Source organism: Ambystoma mexicanum, chromosome 1p (assembly GCF_040938575.1).
Source record: "Ambystoma mexicanum isolate Mex_15411 chromosome 1p, UKY_AmexF1_1, whole genome shotgun sequence".
NCBI lineage: Eukaryota > Metazoa > Chordata > Amphibia > Caudata > Ambystomatidae > Ambystoma > Ambystoma mexicanum.
The window spans coordinates 678,449,659-678,475,499 of NC_090921.1; the positions used below are offsets into that span (position 1 = coordinate 678,449,659).

General features: G+C 47.3%; 1 protein-coding gene across 1 annotated transcript in view; it reads left to right on the top strand.

Moving 5' to 3' along the window:
- Positions 1–25,841, top strand: part of PRUNE1 (prune exopolyphosphatase 1) — a 286,990-nt gene that overhangs the window by 211,528 nt on the left and 49,621 nt on the right. Inside the window, exon 5 of the mRNA XM_069649764.1 lies at positions 14,174–14,332. Coding sequence (XP_069505865.1) covers positions 14,174–14,332 — 159 coding nt within the window. The remainder of the gene's footprint in view (positions 1–14,173; positions 14,333–25,841) is intronic.

A 25,841-nucleotide genomic window follows, 5' to 3' on the forward strand; every position in this document is an offset into this window, starting at 1 on the left:
CTGCATCAATCAACGCACCCCTCTGCTGGAACCAGGACGGAGAGCACACTTTCCAAGAAAAAAAGGTGAGCTGTGGATCAAAGGGAAGGGTTGGGCCCCGGGGAAGAAGTGTTCAAGCACACAGAGACAATAGGGAGTTAAACTCTACCAATCCTGTGTTTCAGGCCCAGTCTCCAGTCGAGTAGACTCCAGGGAAGGGTTCAAGGTCGTAAGAGGTAAGAACAGGCTGAGTGAAGTCCCCGTGGATACCAGGTGAGCGTGGCAGAACACAAAGCCTCACATCAAAATCCACCTGGGCATCATGGAAACGTCAGAAATCGACCAGTTAGCCCACATGTTGGGGCAGCTACGTTCCGAAGTACATGTAGCCAGGCAGGAGACCAACACCCTGAGGAGAGAGCTGATACTAGCCAAAGAACGCACTGATGATTTAAGCCGGCAACTTCTCCAGTCACAAGCAGGGCATGCACCATTGCCGGGAAGCGTGCCCTCGATGCCAGCACCATCAGGCAATCCCGTTCAGATAACCCTTCCTGGGGCAGTTCCCTTGGCCCCGCCCGAACGATTTACAGGGGATCCCAAGAGGTTTGCAACGTTCATGAGCCAGTGCCGCCTGCACTTCCTTTGTAGACCAGGGGCCTTTCCGAATGACCAATCACGGGTCACTTTTGTGCTATCCTACCTGAGTGGTAGCGCTGCGGACTGGTCTGTACCCTTTTTGGCCCAAGACGATCCTTTGCTGCATGTCTTCAGGGGCTTTCAGCAGGAGATGGAAAAGCTGTTTTCCCGTCGTACTCATGGGCAGGCATTAGACAACGAACTTCTGTCCCTACGCCAAGGGAATCAAGACTTATTAACATACATAACCACGTTCAATAGACTCGTAGTTGAAGCAGAATGGCCAGTGGAGAAGAGAACCACGTTATTTCATCAGGGGTTGTGGGGAGAGCTCAAGGATGTTCTCGCACAAGTAGTGAACCCCCCGAAAGACTGCTCAGAATTAATTGACCTTGTTGTTCAACTGGATCATAGGTTGCAGGACCGAAGAGCAGATCGAACCAGACCGGACCCTCGCCCTATGTATGTGCGTTCAAAGGACAATATTGCCCGCACACCGGAAGGTTCAGGAGAACCAATGCAAATCGAGGGGGGGGGGGTCAGATCCCCCTTGACTAAAGCGGAAAGGAATAAAAGGAGACAGCAGCAGTTATGTCTGTACTGTCTGTGGAAGGTCAGGTCATTTCCTTAGAGCGCCCTGTGAATCCACCTAGGAGGACGGTAGGGGCCATGGACAAGGAAGATACCATCAAGGAATCTGAAAACTCCCCAGCCCGGCAAGTGTAGGGGTCCACTTGTCGAGCGAAGAAAGTGAACTACAGACCTCCCATTTTGCACTATCTGTGGTCTTGATCAATCACCAACAACCATCTTGGGTGCACGCGGTAAGAGCGTACATTGACAGTGGAGCCGTTGGGAATTACATCAACCAGGATCTTGCGGCAAAGATGGGGCTTCCTTACACCCTAAATCGACCTAGACACTGTTACCACTGTCGATGGCACGGAATTAGCTTCTGGTCCAGTATCCCAATGCACTGCAGCTTTAACCCTTCTGTGCCAGGATGGACACCAAGAATCTATCGTTTTCGACCTCATTAAAGCACCACAGTTCCGGTTGATTTTGGGAATGCCATGGTTGGTAGCTCACAATCCTCGAATCGATTGGCGAGCAAAAGAATTGGCCTTTCCTGAGACTTGCGCCCACACATGTTATCGCCAAGAGAAACAACCAATAGACACCAGAACCTCCACGCTTGCAACTGTGGCAATCAGCACCCTACCAAGTGAATACCAGGACTTTCAAGATGTCTTTCAGAAAGAACAGGCTAATACCCTGCCACCGCATAGACCCTACGATTGCCAAATCGACCTGATACCCGGCGCACAAATCTCTTGTGGGCGAATTTATGCACTCACAGAACCAGAAAACCAGCACCTGAAGGCCTATCTTGACCAATACCTGGCCAACGGGTTCATCCGTCCCTCGAAGTCTCCAGCAGCCAGTCCTCTATTCTTCGTACCGAAAAAGGAGGGGGACTTGATAAATGTGCATAGACTATCGCGCACTGAACCAGATTACCGTAAAAAAAACGCTACCCCCTGCCACTAATCCCTGAATTGCTTGATCAAGTCAAAGATGCCCTAATCTACACAAAACTAGACCTGAGTGGGGCAGATCACCTTGTTCGCCTAAAACCGGGGGACGAATGGAAAACTGCTTTTCGCACTAAATACGGCTTGTACGAATATCAAGTAATGCCCTTTGGCCTTTGCAACGCGCCTGCAGCATTTCAATACTTCATGAACAATGTCCCACGGGAATCGATTGATGTCTGTGCTCTAGTGTCCATTGACGATATTCTAGTATATTCCGCAGGAAAGCAGAACACGTCCGATCCGTATTGGAGAAACTCTGTCAACACCAGCTCTACGCCAAGCTCGAAAAGTGCTCATTCCACGTCTCCGAGGTGGAATTCCTGGGCTTTATTCGCAGCCCGAATGGAATCCGAATGGATGTTCACAAGGTAGATGCTATCCTGAACTGGCCATCCCCAAATTCATTCAAGGGGGTTCAAAGTATGCTGGGTTTTGCAAACTTCTGCCGCCGGTTCATCCCAGGATTTTCGCAAATCATGCATCCCATCACGTCATTGCTAAGGAAAAGCAACAAAAAGTTCCAGTGGACAACAGAAGCGAGGAAGATTTCCAGGAACTCAAAGCAAGATTCACATCTGCCCCAATCTTACGCCACCCTCGCCCTGATCTCCCATACCTGGTGGAAACGGACGCCTCAAGCATGGCTATGGGAGCCGTCCTCTCACAAAAGGACCCCGAAAAGGGCCAGTTACACCCTGTTGCCTTCTGGTCGCGTAAATTCACACCCCTGAACTCAATTACGCTATCACAGACAAAGAACTTCTGGCCATTAAGTCAGCCTTCAAGGCATGGCGGCACTACCTCTTGGGCGCCAGACACACAATCACCGTAATAACTGACCACCGGAACCTGCAGTACCTAAAAACGGCAAAGGCCCAATCCTCACGACAACTACGTTGGGCTCTTTTTTTTTTTTTGCTGAATATGACTACGTGATTACATTTCGACCAAGGGTGAAAAACGGGAAGGCCGATGCCCTTTCCCATATGGGGGTGGAAGAGCAAGGGTATCAGACCCCTGACCCAATAGCAATCATCCCGAGTGACAAGCTCCTAGGAATCACAGCAACCATAACTCAGAAAGAATGACATGAAGAAATCCAAAACCTGATAAGTCCGGAACAATTACAAGCGTGGAGTGCACAAGGAGAACATTACATGATAAAAGATCAGTTGCCCTACTTCAGGAATCGTTTATTCTTACCAAACCAAGAACTACAAGAACAAGTCCTGTCCGGTTATCACGATTCCTTGATCGAGGGCCACCCCGGAATCGCTAAAACCCTAGCCAGGGTAAAACAAAATTATTGGTGGCCCACGTGGCATAAAGACATTATCCAATTCATCCCATCTTGTGGAGTGTGTGCTCAAAACAAGTCATCCAAGCAGAAACCGGCTGGGCCATTACAACCATTGGAAATCCCACCAGCACCCTGGCACACGTTGTCCCTCGATTTTATTACTGACTTACCACCCAGTCAAGGGTTTAACACTATTCTTGTGGTCGTGGACCTATTTTCAAAAATGGCACATTTAATTCCTCTTAAGGGGCTCCCAAATGCTTCCACTCTGGCAAAGGTATTTCTTGAAGGCATTGTACAGCTCTATGGGTTTCCTTCATTTTTGGTCTCAGACCGAGGTACTCAATTCATATCTAACCTCTGGAGAAAATGCTGGTCTATGGCCCAGATCGACATCCCCAAACGGATGGTTAAACTGAGAGGACAAATCAGACGCTCGAGCAGTATCTGCGTTCCATGTTACACCAAGCTGAAGGAAGCTGGTTCGACCTATTATGGATAGCTGAACATGCTTATAATAATTCCCTACACACCATCACTGGGCAGACACCCTTTTATACCATGTATGGCAGGCACCCACGTACTTCTGAGTTGGACGTTCCTACAACCCTGGAAATGCCAGCAATCAAAACCTTTCACACAACCATTTCTCAAACCTTTAAAAGGGCAGCTGAACACCTACTTAAAGTTAAGAATCGCCAAAAGAAGTTTGCTGATCAACACCGAGCAAAGGCCCCCAACTACCAAGTGGAGACAAAGTCTGGCTGGCGTCTAAACACGTGTCCATTAAAGGAATCCAAACTTTCCGTCCAAGATACCTGGGTCCATTCACCGTCACCTCCGTGATAAATCCTGTGGCGGTCAGACTAGCTTTGCCGTCAAACATGCATATTCATCCTGCGTTCCGCGTGTCTCTCCTTAAACCTGTTCAACCTGGGACCCGGGTAGCAACGCCACCGCAGCCAGTAGTAGTCGCCGGGGAGCCAGAATTCGAAGTCGAGGACATCATGGATTCAAAGTACGTCAGATCCAAATTATACTACTTAGTAGACTGGAAAGAGGTATGGTCCACAAGACAGGACATGGGAACCTTGTGAGTACATCCATGCACCTCGCTTGCTTAGACGATTTCATCGAAACCATCCAAACAAACCAGGACCAGACAGAAGAGCCACCTTGAGAGGGGCCTTGGGGGGGGGGGGGGGGGGGGGAGTGCTGTCATGATTCCTGCCCCTCATGTCCCCAGCCCTCCAAGATGTCAGGTTGGAGCCAGGCCACAATCATCTACATGGCCCTCAAGGGCCTCTCCATCCCTCCAAAGACCCACTTGGAGTCAGACTTGGCACTTGTGGCACCAGACTCACTCACTCCCATAGGATAACATTGGGGATTGGACTTGTAGTGCATTGATGGGGACAAGATGGATGCCCCCACATATTTCGGTTCCCAGAACTGCATGTGCAGTCTAGTCTTTTGGGTGTGGTTCAGCCCAGAGACACCTGGGATACCCAGAGACTATTTAAGCCACGCCCAGGCTGAGAAACATGCTTTGTGTTTTCTGCACCTGCAGCGTGACACTCACTGTGTTCGGATCGGTCTCCAGTAGGCCTGCATCTTTCTTCTGCGCTCAGCTCCTGCAAGAACAAGAACACCGTTAGGAACAGCCTTACCTTGCAGGGCTTCTGCCCATCATTCATCGCTCCTTCTGTTCTGCGGGCATCTTCGGCGGTGTCATTCCCAGCCTGGCACGCCGCTTCCTAAGGAAAAGGGAAAAGAACAGAAAAAAGGCATTAGTAAGCATTCAGCAAATCTTCGCTTATTTTTAAAGACTGTACGAGCTTCAAACTCTTACCTGAATCCCAGCCGCTCTGGGGGAACTCTGTCTCCGGAACTTCTCATCCATCTGCAAGAGGGAAAAGACACTCCAGGTTAGCGTGGAAACATCTAGAGGCGCCGCATACCACGCTTACTCACCGCATTTCTTCTTCATAACCGGCATCCACGCTGAAAACGTCTCGGCACCTAAAAGACACAGAAACAGAACTCGGTTCAATACAAATACAAAAGGCTCGCATCGCGCATCGCGCTCTCGCTCACCTTCAGCGCTACTCATCTCAGCAGCACATCGCCATCCCCGGACACCGGCCATCATCTAAGGAAGGAAAGGAGCGAAGTTAGAGAACTGTTCAAAAGACTCATTATACTTACCTGTCGGACTCTTGCCAGTGAAGTAACTAGGCAGCAACGAGCCCGCATCAATCAACGCGCTCCTGCGCTGAAAGCAGGATGGAGAGCACACTTTCCAACAAAACGAGGTGAGCTGTGGGTCAAAAGGAAGGTTTGGACCTCGGGGAAGAAGTGGTTCAAGCACACAGAGACAATAGGGAGTTAAACTCTACCAATCCTGTGTTTCAGGCCCAGTCTCCAGTCGACTAGACTCCAGGGAAGGGTTTGGGTCGTAAGAGGTCAGAACAGGCTGAGTGACGTCCCTGTGGATACCAGGTGAGCGTTACAGGAAGGCGGGGCAATTCTACACCACAATCCGGCATCACTCAGTGTCAGGGCTTGGCCCCTGCAGCCCTGGAGTTTGGACATTAACTGCCATTGGAATGTAAGGACATCCTGGCCAGGGCCAGAACTTCTTCAACGTTGACGTGCTACGGCCATAAGTGGAGGTGCTTCTCTATGTGGTGTCGGACTCAGATTACTCCTCTGTGTGTCACAGCCCCTCAGCTCTTGCCGTACTTTCTCTCCTTGACCAAGGCTGGACTGGCTCACGCCTCTGTCATGGTGCACCTGGCTGCCATATTCCGTTACACCAAGACACTGGGTACGCCGTCATTGTGGTCGCACAGGCTTTTCAAGGAGTTCCTCAGAGGCCTCTTCAGAGCATTTCCGCCAGTGAAGGCTCCTGCCCCAGCTTGTGAGATCAATGTGGTCCTGACTAAGCTCACGGTCAACTTTCTCTCGTGGAAGACTGCTTTTCTTTTGGCGATCACTTTGGCCAGGCGGGCCATAGGAGATCCAGGCCCTGTCTTGCAAGCATCCGTACTTGTTCTTCCACGCTTCTAGGGTGGTACTGCGTACGCACCCTACCTTTATTTCGAAGGTACCGTCGGAGTTTCACCTCACCAAGTTTTTGGTGTTGCCTGTCTTCGTACTGAATCCGTTGTTGTCAGCAGAGAGGACCTTGCATTCGCTAGACGCTGGTCATGCCTTGGCACGCACAAAGTGTTTTCGTAAGACTTCTCAATTGTTCATCAATTTTGGACCTGTGAATCATAGGAAGGCCTTGTCGAAGGCAGATGGCTCTCCGGCTGCATCATGCACTGTCATCGGCTGGCGAACAGACCTTTTCCAGGCCGGATGAGAGCCCATTCCACCAGAGTCATTGCAGCGATGACGGTGTATCTCACTGGTGTGCCCCTGATCGACATCTGCAAGGCTGCTACGTGGAGGTCCACGCACACCTTCACAAGGTTCTGCTGCGTCGACGGGGATTCCACGGAGGAGTCCTGGGTCGGCCAAGCGGTGCCATGCAACCTGTTCACTTGATTTGATTATTTATAAAGCGTGTATATCTGGGAACCATACAGGGAACCTTCACCTGGGCGCAGCTGTTATAAAAAAAAAAAAAAAACAGCCAATTTAGCTGAACAAGGCAGTTTTAAAACTTTTTCTAAAACGACTAAGAGTCTATTTGACAGTTCCAAAGGAAGATCATTCCACAACCGAGGTCCTCTGGAAGAGAATCGCCTGTCATCCTAAGAAATGTATCTAGAACGAGGTACCACCAGCAGATGTTGGTCAAGCGAACGTAAAGAACGCGTTGGCTGATAGATTAGGGTCTTTGACAGATATACCAATGAATGCACTTATAAATCAAACACGGAATTTAAAAAATCTCTTTAAAACTTTAGGTGCCAGTGAATAGATATGAGAATGCTTGGGCAGTGCAAAGACCAACCTAACAGATGAATTCTGAGTGGTGTGGAGGTGCTGAACTTGGTATTTAGGAATGTCCCAAAGTAGGGCATTGCAATAGTCCAGCTTTGAGTTGGCTAAGGCTCCTACCACAGAGCCACAATCTTTCTCAGCAAGAAAAGGAAAGATGGATTTCAACAATTTAAGTTGGAAATATATAAATTTGACAATGTGACCGATATGCATATTTAAAAAAGAAAATCTGATTTTCTGATGCAACCCAGATCTTTTATATTAAATGATAATTGGATGGAAACGCCAAGAAAAGAGGAAAGTGGGGCAAGTAGCAGCTAACCTTTCTTTTGAGCCCAGGATAACAATTTCCGTTTTAGCTGGATTTAATTGGAGTTTGTTATCCAACATCCAAAGTTTTTAATTTTATCTGCACAGACCACACCTCTATTCAGGGCTTCCCTAGGTTGGGTAAATCGGACATAGATCTGGGTGTTGTCCGCATAGGAATGATCTTGAGAGGCAACAAAATTCCTAATAGCCGAAATCAAGGCTTTAGGTCTGTTTTCTGAATGATTTATATGTTGCAATTACCGAGCTTTGGCCAGGATCATTTCTTTCTTATAGGTCTTGAGGGCTGACTTAGCCTCAAGGCGAGACGACTCCTCTTTATTTTTTTAACCATTGCTTTTCCCCTCCCCCAATATGCTCTCTTAAGAACTCGCAATTGATCGTTATACCAAGGTTTATTCCTATTGCTGAGCTTATGACATTTGAAAGGTGCCATATTGTCCATTTTTTTTGGAGTCCAGATATAATACTATCATATGTAGGTTCACTTGGGGTGAGTCTGTTCCAGGGGTGAGTGTTTTTACTTCTGTTGAGCCTTGCCACCTCTCGTGGTTATGTATATGTACTGCTATTCATGAGCATGTGAATCCATGCCAGACCCCATGCTGGAGAAGGAACAAGTTACTTACCGGTTACTCCTGTTCTCCAGCATGGATCTGGCATGGATTCACATGCAAACCCTCCTGCCTTCCCTTCTGTGGCTCTTCTTGGTTCATACTGCCATTGACGTGCTACCAAATCTGAAGATGGCTGCCAGGGGTGGAGCTTATGAAGAGGACTGTCATTGGATGGGGGCAGTATGACCCAGAGTACAGTGATTGGTTTAGAGGAGAAATGCAGTTTTTCTGTTTACCGAGGATTCCCAGGCTGACAACGGGGAATATTCATGAGCATGTGAACCCATGCCAGACCCATGCTGGAGAACAGGAGTTACAGGTAAGTAACCTGTTCCTTTCTAGTGGTTATTACCTCTATAAGGAGAGTTGGTGAACTGCAGGCTCTCACAGTTCAAGACCCATTTGTTACGATTCATAAAGACGAAGTGGAACTGCGTGCACACACCCACGCCTTGAGCCTAAATTCATTTCTAAGTTCCATGTGAAGCAATCCATTGAATTTCCAAATGTTTTTAAGCATCACACGAATTTAGCTGAAAGGAGACTCCATACACTAGATGTTAGGAGGACAGTGGCGTATTACCTTGATAAAAATAAGAACACTAAGAAAGACGGACCAATTATTTCTCTCTATTGCCGCTGATAGAGAAGGGGATCCTGTCTCTAAGTCGGCCATATCTAGATGGATTGTTCAATACATCACACTGTATTACTCTCTTGCCAGAAGAGATTCATCCCTTACGCCTATAGCACATTCTTCTCGAGGCACAGGAGCTACTATAGCTACCTGGCATTGTTTTCACACTTTCACTCAACATTTCTGCTTAGACACACACTGTCTGATTCTCAGGTGGGACAAGAGGTGCTAAGACATCTCTTTGCTACTGTTCCTTCACACATTCCACTACCATCTCCTGGTACTGCTCGCTAGTCTATGCACAGCATGTGATTCTAAGCAGATTCACAAGCATCAGAAGACCTACATTGCTCACCGTAATTGTATTTCTGGTACTTGTATCTACTTGGCTTCACATGCGCCCTCCCTTCCTGCCCTCTTGGAGTACAAGGAACATAAACATCTTACACCTTCTTTTCTTCTGTACTCACTCACGCATGCTATAAGGCTCCCTCACGGCAGAATAAGAACGACCGGTGGGACCTCGATGCGTGAAGGATTTTGGGTACACTAAACTTCAAGTTAGAGATAGTGTTGCAGTCACACCCATGTCGACGTCCCTTTTCGATCTTCGAAAGAAAGATGCAATACTCTGCGATTACCACTGGATGTCGGACTATATGTACAGCATGTGAATCTAAGCAGATGCAAGCACCAGAAATACGATCATGGTGAGTAATTTATGTCATATTGTCAAGTTCACCTGGCCTCTGCGGGGACGTTTGGGCACTGTTGGAGCCCTCCCTGGACTTGGCTCCTCTGGATCAGACTTCTTCCCCAGCTTCTGTAGTGTGTACTGCACCGGTTGCTGACACTGCCTCTGAGAGAATACGAGAGGTTGTGAGAATGCTGTGGTTGGACTGTGATTTCCCTCGAACCCTTCTTCACAGAATGAGGTGAGCATGCGTCTACCCATATAGTCTCATCTGTTTATTTATGAGGATGAGCTCTCCGTGCTGCTTCTCAACTGCAGGGGCGCCTTTAATGGACCTAGTTACTTCACTGGCCCATGTGCGTGGCAGCCTAGACAGGCTGTGGCTGATCCACTTCAAAGGTAAGTGTTTCTTAATGATTATTGTCTGTATTCATTTGCAATGTCTTTTTTCCGTGATTATTCTCCGTAACCCTTGTAATGTCTTTCCTTCTCCCCAATAGGTGTGATGAAGGGCCGAGCGCAGTCGCTGCGTTGGAAGAGAGTCCACACGGGTGCCAGAGGAGGTTACGAGGTCCCCAGTAGAAGGTAAGTTGGGTTTTAAGGTCAAGCGCAAGGATTGAGTAGTGCGCGACCTAGTGTAAAGTCTTTATGTAGTTTCTAACCTTGTTTGTCCTTTTCTCCTGCAGGGATGGCCTGGAGACATCTGACGAGAGGCAGCTAGCAGAAGACCTGCCGGCGGTTACTGGATGGATGGATCAGCGAGGATGCTGGGCGAGATGAGCTCCCGCGTAGCTAGACGCCCGGAACAAGTGAGGAAGCGCCTCGACTGCTATGACCGTTGGAATCAGGTAAGATGCGCTGTAGGCGATGGGATTGCAGGAGTCGGGTAAGATGCACTTCAGGTGATGGTATGGCTGGAATCAGGTAATATGCGCGCTGAAGATGATGTGCTGGAGTCAGGTAAACTGCTCTTCAAGCGATGGTATTGCTGGAATCGGGTAAGAGCGCTTCAGGCAGCGGTCCGCGTTACGCTGCAAGAAGCAGACTAATGCGAAGCACTTGCATGCGGGCGGGGCAGGCTTAAATAGCCTGGTCCCAGCCACGCCCCCTTGGCTCCGCCTTGTGACCCCACCTTGCCACTCCCAAAGGATGCTGCACATGCAGCCCAATGTTTCCCTATGGCCACGCCCGGCCTGGATGCACGTGGGGAATCTGCTGGGGAGGAAATAGCACATGCCCCAGAAATAAAGTGTGCAGAGGACACTTTCTCATGAGCCTGGTGCCAAAGGCGCCAGGACTGGATCCATCTGGACCCTTTAGATGATGGAGCTAGTGGTCCTTGCCCAGTGGCCATGACACATATTGACAAACCTGACACACAAGGTAACCAATCCCCTTCTGGACCAGGTGCAAGTCAGCTTCACGCCTATGAAAGGAACTGAATGTGCTCTGCTCTCCATCTGGGACAACCTAAAAATTAACTCTGACTCCAGAATCACTTCCGCCCTGATACTATTAGACCTTTCAGTGCTTTTTTGACACTGTCAAACCATATAACCCTCATTATATGGATACAAGAAGCTGTGATGAGCAACACTGCATGACTGTGGATGAAATCCGTCTTGACAAAGTACAAAAACCACCTACCTTGCCACCCTTAAGCTCAACATCACATACATTCCCCCTGTGGAGCTCCACTAGGCTCATTGGTCAGACCACTACTCTTCAACATTTACATGACCCAACTCATGAAACTCATCTAGGGACATGGAATGTCATGCTACAACTGTGCAGATGATATTCAAATCTGTAAAATCAATATCATTGAGGACATGGACCAAACGCTTTGTCAACTGCCTTTCACAAATTAATGCGTTGATGAACAACAGCCTTCAACTTAACCTAGACAAAACTGAAATCCTGATCACGCCCAACAACCTCGCTGTGCAACCGCATATACCATGGCCTACTAAAATAGGAACCAGACCTGAAGCATCCAAGTAGTTAAACATCTCTGAATTTTAATGGACTAAGACTTAACACTGAAACCTCAAGTCAGCGCAGTAGTAAACAAAGGGTTCTTTCACCTATGTGCTATCCAGCCGATATAATCCTTTTCTTCTTCTCACACAGAACACTTGCTTTCATGTCCCCCGTCTTGTCAAGAATAGACCATGCCAAATCTTCCTTAAAAAGCCTGTAGTACCTCACCAAAAACCTGCAACAGCTCCAGAGCACAGCAGCAGCATTCCTCTTAAGACTCTGCAAGAGAGAACACATCACACCAGCACTGGGATCCCTACACTGACTACCAGTCAAGAAAAGGTTATTTTTCAAAACGCTTTGTATTGTTCACAGAGCAATTCGCTGCCAATGAGCAGAATTCCTGCAATAGAAAATCTCCATTTACAGGCCAAAAAGAACACAGAGGTCTAACAATGACCTAAGTCTTGAACCCATACACTATTTGAAAATGAAATAAGGAGGATTAGCCCTTTCGAGCATCTCAATGAAACTCTGGAACTCCCTTCCCAAGGGAATGCGCACAATAGAGGAGCACCTGACCTTCAGGCAAGCATTATGGAAACCTGGCTCTTTGGTTTGCTTACCTCACTCGCCAAACAATAGTTCATTAATGCAAAGAGGTACAACATGAAGTACCTGGTCCTGGTTTGGAAAATTCCCGGGTCACGTGACCCAAGCGGATTGACCTTCCAGTGATGGAGACCCGGTATCGTTAACCACTGCACAATGGGTTTCAGTTTATTTAATAATCGACCAATGCAACAACCCTTTACACTGGCATGAGGACCACACCCTTCTCCCCCAATAACACCTACTTAAACTCCCCATACTCCTGCAAACACACCAACTACACCACTCCCACACATCAACCACAGTAAACCACACCCATGGGGACACAAAACAGCAAACTCCACACCTCCTTCAGTAACTCGCACAATCTCAAAACAGTAAATGCACCCTACGCCGCTGCCACACAAAGCCTCCCACAGGGACTTGAGCACCAGCACGGCCACCGACCCCCAAGTGCCCTAGAAGTAAATCTACATACAATGACTGTTTTTCCCAAACTGAAACTATAAACGCAACAGCAAAAGCTCTTGTGCGCTCACCCTCTCCTCCCTCTAACCAAGCTACCCATTGCACTTTTTTTCAGATCTGCCTGAGCGTCTGGACATCATGCAAGTGGAAGCGGTGTGCGGTATAAATCCAATCAACATAACGTGCACCCTCTCCTCCCCCCTCCTCTCCCTGGTGCCTTTGTTTGACAAATTTCATCTACCAAATAAAAAACTTTTCTAGCGCATCAGCAAAGTGTCTGCAAATGGAGGGACGATTGGCCATGTGTTTTTTTGGGATTTTTGTTGTGGTGCAAGGCTGGGTTGCGGGGGATCTATGCTTGGGACAATGTGTAAAATGGCTCCTGCCTGACTTACTTTTTTTTAAGGTGTTTGTGTGTGCCAGTCCATCAAGTAGGCAGAGCGAAAAGAAGATTTTGATGCATTTTAGTAATCTTACTTAATACCCAAGGATGCATTGATATGATATGGCATTTGTAACGCGCCTATACACAAGTGTTTCAAGGCGCGAAATTAATTAATTGTAGCTATCTCCCATTGGTGGTGGCTGGCAGCTAGGTGTATAGTTTCTGATGGGCCACTACCAGGACTGATTCCTAGTCATTGGTTTATTTCACTGGTTTCTTTTGTTTTTCAATATTTGGGGTTTCAATAATATTACTAACAAAAGAAACAGTGTTAAGGAAATTATATTGGTAACGTTTGTTAGCGGAAGGATAGGGCATCGTATGACAAAAGCAATGTATTTAAAAATAATTAGGACCAGTGGGGTAGAGAGCAGTCAATTGGGTTGCTCTCAACACAAGCTGAATCCTACAATAAAAGCCAGCGTTCAGAGCAATCTGTTGGCTGCCCTGGCATGCTTCAGCCCAACACTCAGTGCCCTGTCTCACACATGCCACCAACAAAGTAAGATATGAAAACCTAAACATACATGCTTTTGATCTTGCTCCTGACCGGATTGGTAATGTTGTCACCCAGGCCTATTAATGACCCAGTGTGACTAGCCAGCAAGTCAATCCATTCTGAAATGTGGAATGAAACACATAGACCATATTTTGTATTCAAACAACGGAGCTTTTCAGGAATGGGTGGCGGGGGAGAGCTGCTGTGTTCCCTTCTATCATTGACCACAAGCTTTTATCCTTGATGATATGTAATGTTCTCCTCGGTGCACAACTGCATAGAATGCTCATCTGTAGGCCTGCATTGGAGTGGATTACTAAACTTCTCTTTTCACGTTGCGTATCCAATAATCATAATTGCACTAGGCTGCTGATGAAAAGTGTTCCTAATTTTATTTCTCATTTTTTCCCCCAAGGGACAATTGTTCTAGATTGTGTAAATATGGCCACCGCTGCAGGGAAAGTGACTCCCAAAGACGCAGAGTATGTCAATCTTCTGGAATCCAGGTTTCCTGATCTCCCGCAGAGGGGCGTGATCTTTGACCTGCTGCAGAAAGCCAAGTTTGACATAACAGGTACTATGTGCTTCTCATGCAGCCATGACAGCTGCCAGTCCAAAAGATGAACTTGCCAACATGAGCCTGTCATGAAAATGTTTTGGTTAGTCTCTGTCTGTTGTGTTGGCAAGACCCAATATTTATGTACCATTGCCAGAGAAAACGATGTGGTTGTAAACTGCTGTTCAGACGGAGGCATTGCCTTACTCCCTTTCTTAACCTTGAAAAATTAGGTTTCCACTGTACAGATCAGAATCTGCCCTAATCTGCCCTCAACCTATCACATGAAGTCAATAAGACAGCTATAAGATAACTTAAGAACTGACAGTCCCAACTCTTATCTTCCCATTGGAACGTTGGTTGCACAATCCTGCCCTGTCGGCACAGAACTGAGGCACTTGATCAGAGGAGATGTAATCCTACAGTGGACACACTGCCTGAAGCAAGGTAGACATGCAGCATTATATATATGCCACGCCCCTCCGCTCCCCCACTAAGCTAAAAATAAGCTCAAGAAGTAGTTAATGAATGCTGTCTTCATTAGATCTCTCAGTAAGGCACTTAAATAGTGGTGTAAAGAGGAGAAGTAGGTAACGTCTGTGTTTGGGTATGGAAAAATCCTTTTACATAACATATGAGTAGGAACTGGGCATTGCAAGGCAGAACTTAGCAACAGTGTTAATCCGTTAGCAGTTCATAGAAGAGCTACAGCAGAACATGGACGATCCAGTGAATACATGTGGCTCTGGACAAACAAGCAGACCATATTGACAAGGAAAAAAGAAACAATAATGCAGTGTTTTGGGATTAGACTGGTTCTTGTACTTAAGGGAATTCTGTCAGCCACTCACCATAGATTGCTTTAAAGAAAAACTCAGCCTTTACAAAGGGGGTAATTGCAAAGGCACAGTACTTCAAGGAAATCACAGGACATAAGGAGCTCTACCACGACACAGCAAAAAAAACTGGAAAGGTCAATACATGAACTCCGATGTTACTCTGAGGGGATATAAACATTTCAGAACCGATGGCAAGGAACCACAAACGGGAGACCAGACCACTCACAGAGAAGAATCAGAAAGCGAAAAGACCAGTAAAATGAGCACCAAATCCTGCTTTAAGCAAAGACTAACCTAAGGGTTAGTCTTTGGGACAAAAGAACACAGCTGCATTTTTTTTATTATTTTTTTTATTATTACTTGTGTATAATCAAAAGAAAGATGATTTTTACAAGGAAGCAAGGTACAAATTTTCCGTGTGAAGATAACAGTAGATTATTGGTTTAGTTCCATTAAGTCCATTGACTTCCGGGCATCCGTTGAGGATACAATTGCAGCATAAACCAAACCACCCGTTTATGTTATATTGTTATTGTTGGTCCTGGTTAGGTTGGTTAGTGATTGATCATTGGGATCCTTTTGCGTTTATTTTAGCAAATGCGGCTTCCATTAGTTTACATGTAGCCACTGCCCAACGAGCCTTTTCCCCGGAGATGAGACGACACCACCATGTATCTTCTTCCAGCAACACAGAGTTCACCCACAGAGGCGACAATATGGCTGTGCGTTCATGGTTAAGAGACGGGCAGTTTAACAGAAGATGGCGGACTGTTTCTTTAGAGTCCTCGATATGACATAGTCTGCATGTTGTATCGCTAGTTAAACTTCTTATCCCCAGAATCTCTCTGGTGTGTAGGAGATTTAAACGTGCTCTTAAGAAGTTTGTTCGAAGTTTCTTGTCTGGGAATTTTCTACAGTACTCCAGCGGGGAATTTAACTTGTTATATGTAGGCGGAAGGTGTTGTAAGAGTTTGAGCGCACTAATTTTCTCACCGGTCTTTATCCAGTCTAAATTTTTCAGCTTCTGGGTCACTCTCTGAGGGCAAGATATTAAGTCCTCACTGGTACAGGCTACTTCTTCCAGTTTATGTTCCTGTCGTCTGATCCAGTTCTGAATCTGCTTACATTTCGTCAGTTCGAGCTCTTTGGCGATGGTATTAAAGATGGGAAGGCCATCTTGAATGAGCGTCTTTCTGTACATGGCCAGGGACGAAATGCTAACAGTGGCTTCCAGTGACAGGAGACCGAGGTCTCTTCTGACGGCCGCCATCGGGATCGAGTTCGGTAGACCTAGAACCGTTCTCCAGATGTATCCCTCCAGTCTCTGCCATAATAGGTTGGGCATAGTGATGGTAGCGCCCATGCCGTAAATTAGTGCGGGTACTATTTTACCTTTGTAGAACTTTATGGCTGGGATCATCGAGAATTTCCCGAACTTTCGATCAATCATCCGCAGTTGGGAGGACAAGTTTTTAGCTTTGTCCCACAGATATAATTGCATTTTTCTCTCCTGCGTTGTTCCATCAATGATGACTCCCAGATATTTAAAGTGGGGGACGACTTCGATTCGACATTTGTTCACTGACGAGGAGTGAGAAGGATTCTTCGGTTGCTTGTTTTTGGCGAAGATCATGATTTTTGTCTTGTTGCTGTTTATTGTGAGGTTATTGTTATCCATGTATTTTCCCAGATTGTCCAGCTGACGTTGGAGACCTATAGGGGTCTGGTCTAAGAGTATCATGTCGTCAGCATATAGCATACGGGACATCTTGATTGCGCCCAACTTCGGTGGGAAACTACGTACGGCTTCCTCCGAGTCCTTAAAGTCTCCAAGAAAGGCTACAAAGAGGGCCGGAGCCAGGGGGCAGCCTTGTTTCACTCCTCTTTCGGCATGAATTTCTTTAGTCAGTGTGCCTTGTAGATTTAGGCGGACATGAAGAGTGGTATTCAAATGCAGAGCTATGATAGGTTGGAGAATTTCTTCTGGACAGCTCCAGCGTTTTAGTTTGTTCCAGAGAAGCGTTCTATCGACTCTATCAAACGCCTGCGAGAGGTCAATAAAGGCTGCGTAAACTGTTGGTGCTCCTTGTTTTATTTTGGCCTTTAGAATACTTAATATGAGAATATTCACTGCAGTGCCCCCGTTTTTCTTAAAGCCCATTTGGAATGGGTCATCGCATGGCGCGACTTTTGCCCAACTGCGAAAATGTTGGAGAAGGAGCGTGGCAAATAATTTGCCCATGATATCCAATAGGGCAATCGGCCGATAGTTAGACGGGTCCTCTCTATTTCCTTTTTTGAATATGGGAATAATCGTGGCTTTTGTCCATGAGACGGGAATATGTCTACTGGAGGTACAGTGCTTGAACAAAAGACTGATGAAGTCCGTCCATTCGGTAATGTGTTTTTTTAGGTCAGTATTCGTGAGGCCATCTGGACCAGGCGCTCTGGATGTTTTTAGCTTTCGAATTGCCTCACTTATATCTGCCTTTTCGGATAAATCAATCCATGGAGCCAGTCTTGGCTCCGGATCACACATTATATTTGTTGTGGGAGAGGAAAAAAGATCGGTGAAGAATTCTACCCAGGCGGCTTCGGGGACTGAATTGATCATATTAATTCGTGTATTTCCCTGCGAGTTGTTAATCAGGGCCCAGAAGTCAGCTGATTTCTTGGACACTAAGGCTCTCATCATAGTTTCCGCGTCATTCTGGTAAAGAGCTGCCCTGCGTAGTCTAACCCAGGCTTTATAGTTCTTGAGTTCTTTTGTCCAAAGTGCCCACCCCTTAATGGAGTTTTCCACTTTGGCGCGTCGTTTCAATTTTCTGACTGTCTTTTTCTTTTCCGCTACAATTTTGTCATATGCGTGATTATAGGTGGTCTGGTTGACCTTAGGCTCCTTCTGCTTCGTCTTGAACTTTGCCAGGAGCGGGATATAGTTAGGTCTTGAGCCCGTCTCAGAAAAAGTTGCATGAGCCCCCACAGTGTAGTATTGTTGCGTCATAGCTCGAACGCTGGCAGCTGTCATGCGCAATCGAGTCTGTTGGGGATTGCACTCAATCGAAGGGGTGTAAGTTCTGGTTTCCCTGGCGATAGAAGTCCATCTTATGGTAAGCATGTTATGATCGCTCACGAGGGTTTTGATCACCTTGTAACATTCCATTTCTAAAGTCATAGCGTTAGAGGTGTAAATATAGTCGAGCGTGGCTGTGGAAGAGCCTCTTTCCCAGGTCGGAATTTGGGTTTGCCAGTCCTTCATCCATGCTACATTGTGTAAGTTTCTGGAAGCCATCAATTCCATCCAGGCCTGTCCTCTCACTTCAGTTTGCGTGGTCGGGACTGTATTTAGATCAGCCTCTTTCGGATGAGGACACTTAGAATTCAAATCCCCGCATATTATGATATGCGTCGTGTTCGACTCAATCACAATGGCGTCAATCGTTTCGGCCATAGATTGACAGAAGGCAATGGTGGACGTTCTTTGAGGATTCCAATATGTCGTAATGACAGCAAGGGAGGTGTCTATCCAAAGTCTGGTGGTTTCTGAGTAGTGAGTCCATTGTATAAGAATTGCCAGGATCCCATAGGTTTTAACAAACGTTTTGATGATTTTCAGATGTTGTCCTGTCCTTACGGCAATCAGAAGGCCAGCCGAAGGCCGGCCTAGGAATCCTCTAACTGCCGGGGAGGTCTCTATCTCAAATCCATCCATGTTCGGTTTTTCCAGGAGCCATGTCTCTTGGAGGCAGAGAATGTCGAAGCGGGCCAGGTCTTCACTATTAGGATCGGTTAAATGTGCATGACCTCTGGTGTTCCATGAGGCTAGCGTCACCGCCTTAGGGGGGGTGGGTTCTTTCGCTTCGCTAAGTAGTTGCTATCTGCTTCTATTAGAGCTGAGAGCTCCTTTTAGCCAGTTCCACGGACCACCTGTAGATGTATCTTTCTTTATCTTAGCCGGAGGATCATAGTGTCGCTTATTCGGGGAGTAGTGCGTGCGATTTCTATTAGTCGAGTCTTCTTCGTTGCGGAGAGCCATGTCGTAGCCTTTCATTTCTTTGATATCCACGGTGTCTGATTAGAGTCGCTTTGTCCGGGCTAATTCTTGATCTTACTTGATAGTTTTGGGACGGAAAGACTTCATAGGTATCAGTCGAGTATTTACGATTGTGTTTATCTTCGCGCTTCCCCGGATTGACCCTCGGCTCCATTCTTCGTGCTGTGTTGAGATCTTCCCTATGTGTCTCCTGTTTCGTGTCTGGCTAGACCGGGAAATGATTTTTTAGTTCTGCTCTTCGAGCGGAGTACTGCTCGTCGTAATTAGCTTCCTTTTTCCGTTTGTTAGTATACGATTCTTTCTGATTTCCTCTTTTGCATGACGGATCCTGGCTTGTAATTTCGGTTAGGAGGAGGCCAGCAGTTTTTAATTCTTTTGCCGCTTCCTGACTCAGATTTTGAATTGCGCCTGCCTTAATATGGAGATAGGCTTTAGCCTTGTTGTCTCTGTGATATGGCTCTATTAAATTGAAGTCTTCCGTTTTCAGAGACTTCAGGCTGGATATGGACGATGTTATCTTTAGGACTGTTCTGCGGTTAAGGACCATGTATTTATCTCTGCTCGATATTTGTTCTAGTTTGAAGAGTCGAGTTGGTTTCTCTACTTTAGCCGTTGCCTCTGATATTTGTGTTGGTATATCTGGCCGGCTAGGATGCGTCTGCCGGGTTCCTTTTGCGCCTGCATTGGCGGTGGGTATGTGCCGCCCTTGTGGGGCAGCGTCTATATGTGTCGTGGCGCATTCATCCTCATTTGTGTGTAGTATCACGGGACCTTCCACTATAGCACATTTAGCTAGAGGCGGAATTGAGGTTGTCAAGGGACTGATTTCTGTCTCATGCTGTTCTTTAGGCTTAGGAGATAGATCTTGTTCACTGTGGACAGACATATTGTTCAAGATGCTAGAGTCCAAGAAATCAGCAGTTGATTTGGGCGATTGAGCTAAGTCAGTCGCTGATACAGCCATTGCTTTCCCTTTGGCCGTAATTTCTTTACCTGCCATGATTGCCTGTGTGGCCAATGCTGACTTGACTGGAGAGGGCGGTCGTCGCAGTGGATCTTTTTTCGCCTTTTCTGTTAGTGTAAGGGCCTTTTTTTCTTGTATCGGGAGTGTGGTAGTCTTCAGGTTAGTTCTGCTCGTCATTGTGGCTGGTTTTGGCTTGAATATTGATGCTAATTCATCGTCTCCTTTCCTAGATATAGTCTGTGTGGATTTTTGTTCCACAAGGACCGGTGCAGTGGGATTTTGAAACTTGATCGCCGTCGTATTTTCAAAATCTAGATCAATTTCCTCTCTTTTCCTTTGGGCAATATCGTATTTCAGATCTATTGCCGATATAAACCCCTCAAGGAAAGTCAGCTTTGATTGGATAATTGCTAAGGTAGCTGTGTTATCTCTTGATGTTTCGCCTAAGGTTTCATATAGTTTGCAAAAGGGAGCCATCGCAATAGTTATTGCTGACATGATCGTAGTTATGTCTCTCTTGTTGTTTGGTAAATCTTTGTGTTGATGCTTGCGAGTCAGGTGGTCTTCCGTTTTTTGCTGAGGTGTCTCTACCCTCTGTGGGTAGAGTGTTCGAAACTGAGTGCCGGCGTCTCGTTGTGGTGTACTCAGTCTCCGGAAGATTTGGTAGTCTGGGCGAGGAGTTCCATGGGCCATTAATCGAGCTACGTTGTGGCACAGAATCAAGAGTGGGGTCTTGTGGGGTAGACCGAAGATTGGAGGATGGAAGATGAATTTTTGCCCAGGGTTGTGGGCTCATTAGTGTCTGAGAGGGATATACTTTAGGTTGGAGCAGATCCAAGATGTCCAGTATTCCCTGTTGATGCCGATGATCTTCAGGCGCTGTAGACTCTCTTATAGAGTCCATATTTCTTCGGTCCAAGTGGCTGCCACTCCCTGACTGCGGCTCTGTGGCCTGACTTTGCTTCCTATAATTCGGGCAGGACAGAACAGGTTGCGAGAGCCCTATCTGATCTGTCTGCATTTCTGGCTGTTGCATTTGGGTAGGCTGAACGGATATAGGCGGTTCAGGTCCAGGTAGATCCAATATGCCTGAATTAATTCGTCGAGTATATGGAACTGTATGGACCCCTTTCGTAGACAGACGATCTGATTGGGTGCACTGTTCTGTATCGCTGGTGTTCACGTCGATAGATTGAGGATAGATGTCATCTGACAGCGTCCCATCATTCTGTATTTTGCGGCCAGGTACTGATTTTCTGTTTTTTGATGCTGGGGAGCAGTGCGCTGTATTGGTTACGTTCCATTCCGTAGGTTGAGGCTGGATGTCTTCCGTCGGGATCACCTCTAACTGTTTTAATTGGCCAGATATTAGTTTTCTGCATTTTGGTAAAGGGGGCGTCTCCTCCAATGCTTCTAGAATTTCTGCATCTGAAAGTTCGGAGTCCTGAGAGAGTTTCCGTTTTCCTTGTATCTTAAAGAAGTTCAAGAGGGCATTAGAGAGCAGCGGAATTGGCAGGGACTGCTTCCCCAGCCCTCGTTTTTTGGTCAAAGACTGTGACCCAGTTCTTCTGGTCGTTTTGTTTTCTTTAACATCATCATCTTCTTTTCTTTTTTGAATAGATGTTTGGTCATTAGTTCCTTGTGGCGGAGGCAGCTTGGATTTCTGCTTGCCTCTTCTTTTATATTGAATTCTTTTCTTATTAGGCAGAGAATTCAGTTTAGGGTTAGAAGTGTCCAAGGCCTTGGATTGTAGATCAGCATTTGAGTCTAGGCTCATTATGGAAGGTGAGGTTTGGTTATTTGAGACCTCTACTGTTTGAGGGCAGGTGGGGTCTTCTGTAGGTGAAATAGAGATCTGTATTAATGAATCATCATTTGACTGCGGAATCGATGTGTGAGTTTCCTCAAGATGGCGTGATAACAGAGCAGTTGACGGTGATACATTTTCTTTGAGACTTTGTTCAGGAGAATGAGCCATAATCTCTTGCGGCAAAGAGTGAACCAAGGCCATTATGGTTGACTGGGAGGAGGTCCCCCTATTTCCGGGGTCCAGATTCCGTAAACTGTGATTTTCCAATATCTCCGCCGCCACATTCAAGTCCGCCTGTGGACCGCCTTCGCTAGACATACTAGCAGGATTGATTATCTGGGTTTCTGGAGATTTTCCCACGAGCCCCAAAAATGTCTTCCGTGGCTCCTGTGCGGGTGAATGATTAACTCCACGCCCCCTTGCCACCGCCCTCAGACCCACAGCGAGAGATCCTCCGATCTGCTCGATGTTAGGGCCACTCGCCAGAGCGGTAGGGAGGTCGATGGCGCGGGTAGGCGGAGTCATCATCCGACTGTTCTCCGGTGCCAGGGCGAGAGAGGCACATCCCTCTGCACCTCCAGATCCCAGCGCGGCCATGGGTGTCTGCGTCTGACGTGATGGTATGACTGAGCCGACTGAGCCCTGCGCAGGTCCTAGCTTAAGCGTCGGTACAAAGTTGTGAGAGTTAGGAAGCTGGGAATGGGGCGTGGACACAGTATTTTTTTTCAAATGGCTTCTGAGACAGCGTTGCTCGGCATCCTCCTCCATTCTCAGCTGGAGATAGGGCAATGCAGACTCAGGTACTGGAATGCAGATAGAATGACACCACGGTCACCAACGGCGGGGGTTGAGGGGGCGTGTAGGAAAGAGTGGCTTGAAGGAGGATGTTCAGCAGGATATTCAACGAAACCGGAGTGCTCCAGGAAAAGTGGCAGGTGCAAACAGACGGGAAGAAAAATTCCAACAATGAGGGGAATAGAGAAATAGTGGATCCCACCTCACCTCACCTCCGTGTGGATCGTGCCAGGGCAGCAGCGGGTGACCCCCGCGGATGATCCAGGGGGGCAAAGCCCCCTCCGCTCCGCCCGCTGCGGACTGGTGCAGACTGGTACTCTGCACGGTACTCCGCGCGCGCTCCGCGCTGTAGGTAGGTTTTTGTAGGCAGTGGAGCTTCTTTTCCTTAAAGCAGCAGCCGTCCAAAACAGAGAAGCACAGAGGCACGTCCTCTCACACTGGTGTACTGGTGCAGACTGGTACTCTGCACAGTACTCCGCGCGCGCTCCGCGCTGTAGGTAGGTTTTTGTAGGCAGTGGAGCTTCTTTTCCTTAAAGCAGCAGCCGTCCAAAACGGAGAAGCACAGAGGCACGTCCTCTCACACTGGTGTACTGGTGCAGACTGGTACTCTGCACGGTACTCTGCACGGTACTCCGCGCGCGCTCCGCGCTGTAGGTAGGTTTTTGTAGGCAGTGGAGCTTCTTTTCCTTAAAGCAGCAGCCGTCCAAAACAGAGAAGCACAGAGGCACGTCCTCTCACACTGGTGTACTGGTGCAGACTGGTACTCTGCACGGTACTCCGCTGCATTTAGAAGTACGTAATTTCAACACGTGAGTAAAAGCCATGTACAAAAGCCAAAATCATATAATTTAGAATCAGGGGCGTTTGCTTGTATGAGCACAGGTTTCAGAATTTGGAACAAAGCAGACAGCCTAGGGAAAGAATTTAGAAAAGATTGTAAAGGTATGATAAGATTCAATAGTTCCAAACACTGAGAATTTCCACTGAAAGAATGGATCCGGGTTCTTGCAGAAAACAGCTCAACAAGGCAGCATTGGTGCATGGGGATTACATGGCCATGTTGGATATGAAAGATGCATACTTTCATATTTCAATGTTGCCAGCACACAGAAAGTACCTAACATTCAATATAGAGGACACTGACTATCAGTTCAAGGTCCTTCCCTTCGGCATCGCCTCAGCTCCATGAGTGTTCACAAAGGTACTGGCGGTAGTAGCTGCTCACCTGCGCAGGCAGTCCATTCCAGTCTATCCTTGCCTCAACGACTGGCTCATAACAGGGGATTGTACAGAACATGCCTAATAAATACCCAGAAGACAGTAGATCTCCTATTCAGCCTAGGCTTCTCGATCAACGAGAAAAAGTCCAGTCTAGGCCCCAGCCAAGTAAAACAGTTTTTGGGGGCTCTAATTCGGACCAAAGACAGCCTCGTCTTTCCCTCCAATGAGAGGGTTCAAAACATGCTGTTCCAGATCCCTCACTATGTAGCCAGTCACGAGGTGACTGTTCACAAAGCCATGCAACTGTTAGGAATGATGTCCTCCTGCATTTACCTAGTTCCTTAAGCTTGTTTGCGCATGCGCCCCATGCAAGAGAGGCTCTCGAGCCAATGGTGTAAGGCCAGCAGACAGTGGATCAGTCTCTGCAGTGGTGGTCAAGAGAGAACCTTCTGCAGGGAAAAACCTTCACCACCCTGCAATAGAAGCCACTCTTACCACAGACTCCTCTCTGACGGGGTCGGAGGGGGATTCACCTCCTTCCACAGACGGTGCAGGGCATGTGGTCCCCAGCAGTAGCATCCAATCACAGAAAACCATTGGAATGGCTGGCAGTGTTCAAGGCCTTGAAGGCTTTTCAGACACACCGCCAGAAGAAAACAGTTTGAGTCATCATGGACAGTACTACAGCCATGTATTACCCGAACAAACGGGAGGGGTGGGGGGAGACACTCACTCTCTAGGGCTGTCTAAACTGTCACAGAACATATGGAACTGGGTTCTCAGACACAAGATGTACCTCCTGTCACAATACGTTCCAGGGGAACTCCATCTTCTCGCAGACTTACTAACCAGAGACTCCCCCTTCGCGTAGAGTACGAATGGCAACTACACAGGGGCATTGTACTCAACTTCTTCGCAGACTGGGGCTTCCCAGAGTTCTACTTGATCGCAACTCTGGAGGCCGCACAATGCCCAGATTATGCCTCCAGGTACCCTCAGAACTTCTTCAAGGAGAATGGTCTCTGAATAACATGGTAAGGGAAATGTGTCTACACTCCCCTCCTCCCCCTTCCCCCCTGATTAACCTGCTCAACAGAATAGTGCACAAGATGCACCAGGAGCCAGTCAGGATGATTCTGGTGGACCCGCCAACCTTGGTTCTCCCATCACAGGACAATGTCAGTCTCCCCTCCCAGGAAACTGCCATGCCCTTAAAACATTCTATCTCAAGACAAGGGAGAGACACTACATCCATGCCCTCAAACTCTCAATTTAGCAGCCTGGCTTCTGAGATCACAGATGTATGGACATACTCGGGGAAGCACGGAAACCTAACACCAGTCACTGCTACTCCAGTAAATGGAAACGCTTTGTTATCTGGTGTAATGACAAAGGCATCAATCCTGTGGATTGCACACAAAACATATTGTCCTGTACCTAACTTAACCTGTTAGACTCAGGTCTGGTTTCCAGTTCTCTAAAGGTCCACCTAGCGGCGTTTTCAGCGTACACCCCATCCCAAAACAAGGTTTTGTGGTGGAATATTCCAGTAATTAAAGCGTTTATGGAGGGGGTTAAGAGGATCCATACCCTTATCTTAAACCCAGCTTCTGGGTGGGACCTGAACGTTGTACTTACCAGATTAATGGGGCCTCCATTTGAACCAATGCACAAAGCTAGCCTGAAAGCACTCCCCTACAAAACCGCCTTCCTGGTGGCGATCACCTCAATAAGGAGAGTTGGTGAGCTGCAGAATCTTTCAGTTCAGGACCCTTTCGTCACGATTCACAAAGCTAAGGTGTTCCTGCGCACTCACGCAAGATTTGCACCTACATTTATTTCTA